This window comes from Lynx canadensis, chromosome D1 (genome assembly GCF_007474595.2).
Source record: "Lynx canadensis isolate LIC74 chromosome D1, mLynCan4.pri.v2, whole genome shotgun sequence".
NCBI lineage: Eukaryota > Metazoa > Chordata > Mammalia > Carnivora > Felidae > Lynx > Lynx canadensis.
Genome location: NC_044312.2, coordinates 109,754,891 through 109,763,065, shown reverse-complemented (window position 1 = coordinate 109,763,065; position 8,175 = coordinate 109,754,891). Strand labels below are relative to the sequence as shown.

At 44.9% G+C, this 8,175-nt stretch overlaps 1 protein-coding gene across 5 annotated transcripts in view; it reads right to left on the bottom strand.

Moving 5' to 3' along the window:
• Positions 1-650: 650 nt before the first annotated feature.
• DPP3 (dipeptidyl peptidase 3) overlaps positions 651-8,175 on the bottom strand; it is a 35,236-nt gene continuing 27,711 nt past the window's right edge. For all 5 annotated transcript variants that reach the window (XM_030331460.1, XM_030331459.1, XM_030331463.2 and 2 more), the window contains exons 17-18: positions 4,173-4,335; positions 651-1,172 (exon numbers count right to left, since the gene is read on the bottom strand). In XM_030331460.1, the coding sequence (XP_030187320.1) occupies positions 1,000-1,172; positions 4,173-4,335 (336 nt within the window). In that variant the 3' untranslated portion in view covers positions 651-999. The remainder of the gene's footprint in view (positions 1,173-4,172; positions 4,336-8,175) is intronic.

The window sequence follows — 8,175 nt, the reverse complement described above, 5'->3', positions numbered from 1 at the left end:
TAGTGTTTATGAGCAGTGAGAGTAACTGCTTACCCTCTTCATCCTCATGGTTAACCGGGCTGGAAAGGTTCTATGTCCTTTCTTCCCATCTTGCTCTAGCGGTCTGGGCTCGGAGAAACAAAACACGGGGTTAAGAGATTAAATCCTAGGATTGACTGACGTTGAGAGTTTCTATAGTTTTTAGTCTCCTGTAATGTTTTATTTTATTTTTAATTTTTTTAACGTTTATTTATTTTTGAGACAGAGAGAGACAGAGCATAAACAGGGGGAGGGTCAGAGAGAGAGGGAGACACAGAATCGGAAACAGGCTCCAGGCACTGAACCATCAGCACAGAGCCCGACGCGGGGCTCAAACTCACGGATGGCGAGATCATGACCTGAGCTGAAGTCAGATGCTTAACCGACTGAGCCACCCAGGCGCCCCTCCTGTAATATTTTAAAATACAGGAAATGCCACAAAGGAGGACTGCAAAAATGGTTCTGTGTTCCTCTTTGTGTTTGTCTTGTACCATCTAGAGGTGATATCAAAATCCTATTGTAGAGGGGAGCCTAAAACTGACCTTCCTTCCCTTCCCCAGGGCTCCCGTTACCCTCCTGGGAACAAATGAGAAGTGAGGCAAACGCAAGGATTCACACAGATCACAAAGATGGTGGTTGTTTCTAATATTTATTTTTCTGGTTATAAAAGTAATACACGAAGAGCACTGGATTGGGAGAGGTTTTGAGTCCTGCAGGATCTAGACAGGTCACTTCTCACAACTTCCATTCCCTCACTTGGCAAGCAGAATAAGGAGCCTGGCCTTGCCCACTCTACCAAGGGCAGTGCAGATCAAATGAGATAACACAGGAGAAGCACTTGGTAAACTGGAAAGTGCTGACAAATGGAAGAGGTTAGTGTCACCACCCTCGGCTGAGGTAGCACCAAGGTCTGAGCTCCTGCTCCTCCCCTAGCATACACGTGGTTTGATGGAGTTGAGGGAGGAGCTGCATAAATCGGTCTCAAGCCTGGCCAGATGGGGCCTCACTGGGGCACTTCCAGAACCGGGCATCAGCTGTGGCCAGTTGGGTGAGGATCTCCTCCAACTCGGGCCCGTCCTCTGGGAAGCGCTCAGAGAAGGATTGGATGAGACCAGCAGCCGAGGCCTCATACTCGAGGAGCTGCACTTCTGAGCCTGGGGAGGAGGATAAAAAAAAAACAGCAACAGGGAAAGGTCTTAATAGGGAAGCAGATAATCATAATCATAGAAGCAGGTAGTTACCAGGTGCCAAGAATCGTGCTCGGTGTTTTATTATCTAATTTAATCCTTATAATAACTCTATGAAGAAGAAAGTGTTAAAGGGGAAGTAGTCAATAAATTGACTCTAAAGGGGGAGAGTCAATAACCCTATTAAGAAGGAAGTGTTAAAGGGGGAGTAGTCAATAAATTGCTGCACTCATTCACTCATTCATTCATTCATTCATTCACTTAATGAGTATATACTCTAGTGCCATGTTAGGTTAAACAGATAGTCCTTGACCTCCAAAAGCTTACAGTCCAGCAACTGCTTCATCTCTGACTACTGTGGGACCTTGGGAAAATTTCACAAGCTCTCTAAGCCTCACTTTCCTCGTCTATAAAATGGGAATGAGCATAGTACCTCTTCTCTCAAGAAGCTATGGTGACTAAATACAACAATGCACAGGAGTACCTGGGTGGCTCAGTCGGTTGAGCATCTGACTTTGCTCAGGTCATGATCCCAGGGTCATGGGATTGCGCCCCATGTCAGGCTCCATGCTAAGCATGGAGCCTGCTTAAGATTCTCTCTCTCTCCCTCTGCCCCTCTCCCCCACTTGTGCACTCTCTCTCTAAAATGAAAAGATAAATATGATAAGGCATGGAGTAAATGCCCAACAAGTGCTAGGTATCACTAGCATCGTTATCTCTGAACCCATCAGAGTTAAAAGGGCACCCATTTAACTCACGGGCTGTTCTGGGGGTCCCCTGAGTACTCATGGGAAGAATTTCCCTCCAACATACTTCCAATGCTTTACCACTCATAGAACCTTGTTGTGCTCTTGTGGCATTGCGGGGTGTATGTAGCTAATACCACAGGCTTTGGGTTCAGACAGCCCATGTTCAAATCCTGGTTCTGCCACCCACTAACTGTTGACCTCAGACAAATACACAGCTCCTCTGTGTCTCAATAGGGGTAATAACTTCCTCAGTGGGTTGCTGGGAGTTAATCACAGGAAGTTTTTACCCAGTGACTGCCACATAAAAGTCCTCAAAAGTTAGTCACCACCACCACCACCACCATATCTTTGAAAATCCAACCTGCTCTTCAGGCTTAGTTTAACCACTTCCTCCCCAGAAGCTTCACCGATTCCCCTGAAGGTGAATGTGACCTTCTCTAAGTGTTCAGATCACCGTTTGGGCCTCTTGGGTGCTTATTAACACTCCCTGGGTGTGATCATTTCTCTCTAGGCCTTATTCCTAATGGACTGTGAACTCTTGAGGCAAGGGCCTGGGTCTGATTCATTGCTCCATCCCCAAGGGCCCACATAGGGCTGGACAAGCAGAGTAATGCTGTTGTAATGAGCATTTATTATGTGTCTGGCATGATTACTCATTTGACATGCATTGAGCAGCTCCTGTGTGCCAGGCCCTATACTAGCTACTTGCTGGGGGTATGCCATTTTCGCTGACATGGAGGCAAGGCAGGCAAGGAAAATAGCAAAGAGTGACAGTGCATGAAGGAATCACTTTAGATTGAGGGGTCAAGGACAGCCTCTCCCAGGAGGTGCCATTTTAACAGAGACCAAAATGACAAGAAGGACCAACCAAAGGTCGGGGGAGGACTGTACCCAGCAGAGGAAACATTGAGTGCAAAGGCTATGGCAGCCTCAGGGGGCAAGCTCAGGGGGCTGGAGAAATGGAAAGGCCATGAACCTGGAGGCCAGTGAGTCAGGGAAGAGGGGTCCCAGAGGCCTGCTAGGGGTCCGGGCCAAATCCCCTGGAGCCTCTGGAGTGCAGCGTGAAGAGTTGGAAATAAGCCTCTTAAATGTGTTTTCCTTGCCAGTCGGAGGTAATTATTTCATTTAGCCTTCACGACTGCCCATGACTCTGGTAGTGAGGAGCACTCTTAATTCGGCTCTTGGTTCTTCCAGTAAAGAGCTGTAAGCCTTGAACAATTTAGTCTCTGTGCTTGTTTTCTTAACTGTAAAGTGGGGATAATACCTACCTCATTGGGTTATGGTGTGAGGATTTATTTTTATTTTATTTTTTAAGTAAGCTCTATGCCCAAAGTGGGACTTGAACTCATGACCTCAAGAGCCAGCCAGGCACTGCTATGGTCAGGATTTAAAGGGTTAATCCAGGGAAAGCACTAAGAGCTTGAAGAGAGTACTTAATTTAGGTTTACTACAGTGTCAGCACACAACGAACACTGGCTCTATGACTGAAGACACCCAAGCCAAGAGAGGTTAAATGATTAGGCCAAGGTCACAGAACAGCTCTGAAGCTCATGTGGTAACCACTGTATGGCACTAACTCATGTGACAGGAGTCAGGAACGATGGGTCAGGAGGGGAGCGGAAAGTGAATGCAGCAGCGGGCTGGGACCCCAGGGGCCTCTAATACAACAGGTACAAGTGCAGTGCAGACAGGGTAAGGCTTCTGGAAACGGGATTATCATTTGAGGAGGGAGAGGGACCATGGGGCTGCTGATCTCTCTGCTGGGCTCTACAGAGTCACATTGTCCCCAGAGTTCCACCAGCCTGCAGGGTTCCAACTCACTGCCTGCCCTGACCTCTCCTCATCCCCAGGCACCGAGAGGCCTGATTCTCCAGGACTATTCCTGGCCTCCCATAAGCTTGAAGTCGGTCTGTTCCACTAGCCCCTGCTCTGCTGGCCTTCCTCAAACCTCCAGTCACTGTCTTACAAGCAGCACAACCGTGTGTGTAGCAGGGAGGTGGTAGATGCTGAGGTTTTGGCCTGGGGTTTGGTCTGGGGTTTGGCCTGGGGTTTTGGCCTGGGGTTTTGGCCTGAGGTTTGGCCTGGGGTTTGACTGTGGCAGGGAGGGAGAGAGGCAGGAGTCACTTCAGGTAGCCTGAGCCCAGGGATTGGTTCCAGGCCTCGTCTCTCATGGGGCCCTGAATGGCCCCCCATCAAAGGAGCCTCAGCAGTCTGTTACCTTCAAGACGAGTGTTGGGCTGAACAATGAGCTTCCGAGATTCCTTGCGGAGCAGCACGGTATCCCTGAGGGTGAGGAAGCACTCAGGGGGTGCATCAGTGACTGCTGCGTACCCCTCATACAGGGCCCGGCCTCTGGCCACATCTCCCGTGGACTTCAACACCTGTGGGAAGGCAGGAAGAGTCAGTACCTATGACAGGCACCTCCCCTGCATCCATGGGGCTTTGCCAGGGGCTGCAGCCAACTGTGCCCAGCCCTGGACAGTATCTGCTCTCTCGTGGTGTTACTGTGCTGAATATGTGAGAAATGTAGATCAAGGGCTTAGCTCATAGTAAGTGCCCAGTAAAGTGAAGCGAGTATTTCTCATTTGGTTGTCTCATTTGAGCTGTGGACAGAGAAAGCATTACCATCACTTTTTTTTTTTTTTATTTCACATACACAAAATATATAGTATATATATTAGGTTATAACATATGGGTCATGAACAATACATAGGTTATAAAAAATAATAAGACACCCATGCAACCAGCACCCAGCTTGACTTAGCTCCTTCCTTTTTTTAAAAAAATTAAATTTTTAAAAAAGTATTTATTTTTGAGAGAGAGAGAGAGCATGCACATGAGCAGGGGAGGGACAGACAGAGAGGGAGAAAGAGAATCCCAAGCAGGCTCTGCACCATCAGCATGGAACCTGATGTGAGGCTCAAACCCATGAACCATAAGATCATGACCTGAGCTGAAATCAAGAGTCAGACATTTAACTGACGCAGGTGCCCCCACACCAAAAAAAAAAAATTTTTTTTATGTTTATTTATTTTTGAGAGAGAGAAGAGACAGGGCATGAGCAGGGGAGGGTCAGAGAAAGAGAGACACAGAATCCGAAGCAGGCTCCAGGCTCTAAGCTGTCAGCATGGAGCCTGATGCAGGGCTCAAACCCACAAACCGCAAGATCATGACCTAAGCTGAAGTTGGACACCCAACTGACTAAGCCACTCAGATGCCCCCAATTTTTAAAAATTAAGTAGGCTCTATGCCCAGCATGGGGCTAACTTATGCCATCAAGAGTCACATGCTCTACCCGACTGAGCCAGCCAGGCACCCCAAGTTAGCTCCCTTCTTGACTGCATCCTGGGGCTTCCTGTCTGAGGATATAGTCCCCAATTCTGTGCTTATCGTTTCCCTGTGTTCCCTAAATTCTGCTCTCAACCATGTTATTTTAACTTTGGCTTATGTCCTATGATTTGCTTTTTCTGCTCAGTTTATGTCTGAGATTCATCTGTAGCTATAGTTCACCCATCTCACTGCTGTCCAGTATTCCACTTATAAACACAAACAATTTAATCTCTTCCCATGCTGATGGGCAGCTTGTGCTGTTTGCCATTTGGCACCGCTGTTGACACCCTTTGTATCTCCTGCTGAACAGAATGAACAGATGCAGGTTTCTCTAGGAGAATCATTTGTCTAGAAGTCAGGGGAATGCTCAATCTTAGATGAGCCCACCTTGTTCTCCAAAGTTGTTGGACCAGGCAATGCTCCCAGAAACAGTGGCTGGCAGTCCTGACCACCTGGTATACCCAGCTGGTGTTGGCAGTTCTTCATTTTTGCCAAGCTAGTGGTATAAACCTCATGTGGTTTAAGCTGTGCTTTCCTGATTGCTCAAGAGGTTGAACGTCTTCCCATAAGTTGATGTATCATTCATTTTCCTCTCCAGTTCATGAATTTTGCTTATTTTTGTGTTGGGTTGTCCTTTCTTCACCTTTTTTTTTTTTAAGTTCTTTATTTATTTAAATACTAACCTTTTGTTAATACATATGTGGTAAATACCCTATCTTAGTTTAAGATTCATCTTCTCACATTATTTATGGTAACTTTTGATGAGTAAAAGCTATTTTTGTTTTTTTTTAATTTTTTAATGTTTATTTATTTTTGAGAGAGAGAGACAGAATGTGAGCACGGAAGAGGCAGAGAGAGAGAGGGAGACACAGAATCCAAAGCAGGCTCCAAGCCCTGAGCTGTCGGAACAGAGCCCGACACAGGGTTTGAACCCACAAACTGCGAGATTGACCTGAGCCAAAATTGGACACTCAACCGACTAAGCCATCCAGGTGTCCCTTTTATTTGTGTTTTTGGTTTAATCTTAAAGATTTAATTTTTAATTTAAATTTACCTTATTTTTTAACTTTTAAATGTTTATTCATTTATTTTGAGAGAGAGACAGAGCGCATGCATGCAGTGGAAGGGCATAGAGAGGGAGACGGAGAATCCTAAGCAGGCTCTGTGTAGACAGTGGGACTTGACCCCATGAACTGTGAGATCATGACCTGAGCTGAAATCAAAAGTCAGACTTTTAACATACTGAGCCACCCAGGAGCCCCTAGAGGTTTTATTTTTTTAAATAATCTCTACACCCAACATGGTGCTTGAATTTACAATACTGAGATCAACAGCCTCACCCTCCACTGACTTAGCCAGCCAGGTTCTCCAATAAAAGCCAATTACTTTTTAAAGTTTTTATTTATTTATTTTCAGGTGGGGAGGGGCAGAGAGAGAGGGAGAGAGAGAATCCCAAGCAGGCTCTGCACTATCTGTGTGGAGCCTGACCCACTAACTGTGAGATCACGACTTGAGCCGAAACCAAGAGTCAGACGCTTAACCAACTGGGCCACCCAGGCATCCCAAAGCTATTTTGAATGTAGTTAAAAGGACCGATCTTCTCCCTGATAGCTGCTGCTTCTTGTGCTTAGAGAAATTCTCCTTCACTATGAGGTCATAAAGATATTCTTCTCCCAGTTTAAAATTTTGCCTTTCCTATGTAAGACTTTAATCTCGTGGTGTTGACTATGTATTGCAGAAGGTAGAAATCCAGTTTGGCTCTCCATAAGGAGAACCTGTCGTCTCAGCATGACTTATTAAATGGTCCCTCCCTTCTCCAGTGGCCTACCGTGTCCCTTCTATCATCTACGAGAGTCAATGCCTGGTTCTTGGTTCATTCCACTGGTCAGTTTGTCTATTCCTGCCCTAGGGCTATAATGAACTTAATAATCTTAGAATAAATTTTGGTATCTGATGGAATGAGTCCCCCAACCGGTTTTGCTTCAGGACTGCCTTGGCTCTTCATCATAATCATTTATGCTTCCATCTAAATTTTGCAATCAGCTTGTCAAGTTCCATGAAAAACCCTCTTGGGACTTTATTCAACCCTGTGAAACTCTTTATTAATTTCAACAATTTGTAGATTTGTTTGGCTTGCCTAGTCATATCATTTGCAACAAAGAGTTTTGTTTCTTCCTTTTGAATGCCTAAACTTTACATTTTTCTTCTCGTTTCCTTCCAAAACCTAAGACCTTCAGTAAATTGTTGATCAGAAGTGGAAATAGGGAGCATTTTTGTCTTCTTTCTAATTTTTATTTTATTTTATTTTGGTCTTCTTTCTGATTTTAAAAGGAGTGTTGTAGTGTTTCAACAGTTGACAGCTATTTTCATTTTTTGAAACATTCTTTATCAGTTCAGAAAATTCTTTTCAACTCTTGAGTTTTTGGGTTTTTTAATTTTTTTTTCTTAAATGTTTATTCATTTTTGAGAATAATGTTTATTCTCAAACATTTAAATGTTTATTCATTTGAGATTCATTTTGAGAATCACTAGAGCATGAGTGGGGAAGGGGCAGAGAGAGGGAGACATGGAATCTGAAGCAGGCTCCAGGCTCTGAGCTGTCAGCACAGAGCCCGATGCGGGGCTTGAGCTCACAAACTGCGAGATCATGACCTGAGCCAAAGTCGGACACTCAACCGAGCCATCCAGACGCCCCTAAACTCTTGAGTTTTTAAAGAGGTTTTTTTTTAATCATAAATGGATATAAAGGGTCTTTAAGAGTTTTTCTAAATTTATTGAGATGATTGTGGTTTTTCTCTTTTAATCTGTTAATATGCAACTTTCATAAATGTATTTTCTAATGCTAAATAAACCTTGCATTTCTGGGATAAATCCAAGTTGGTATTTTCTAG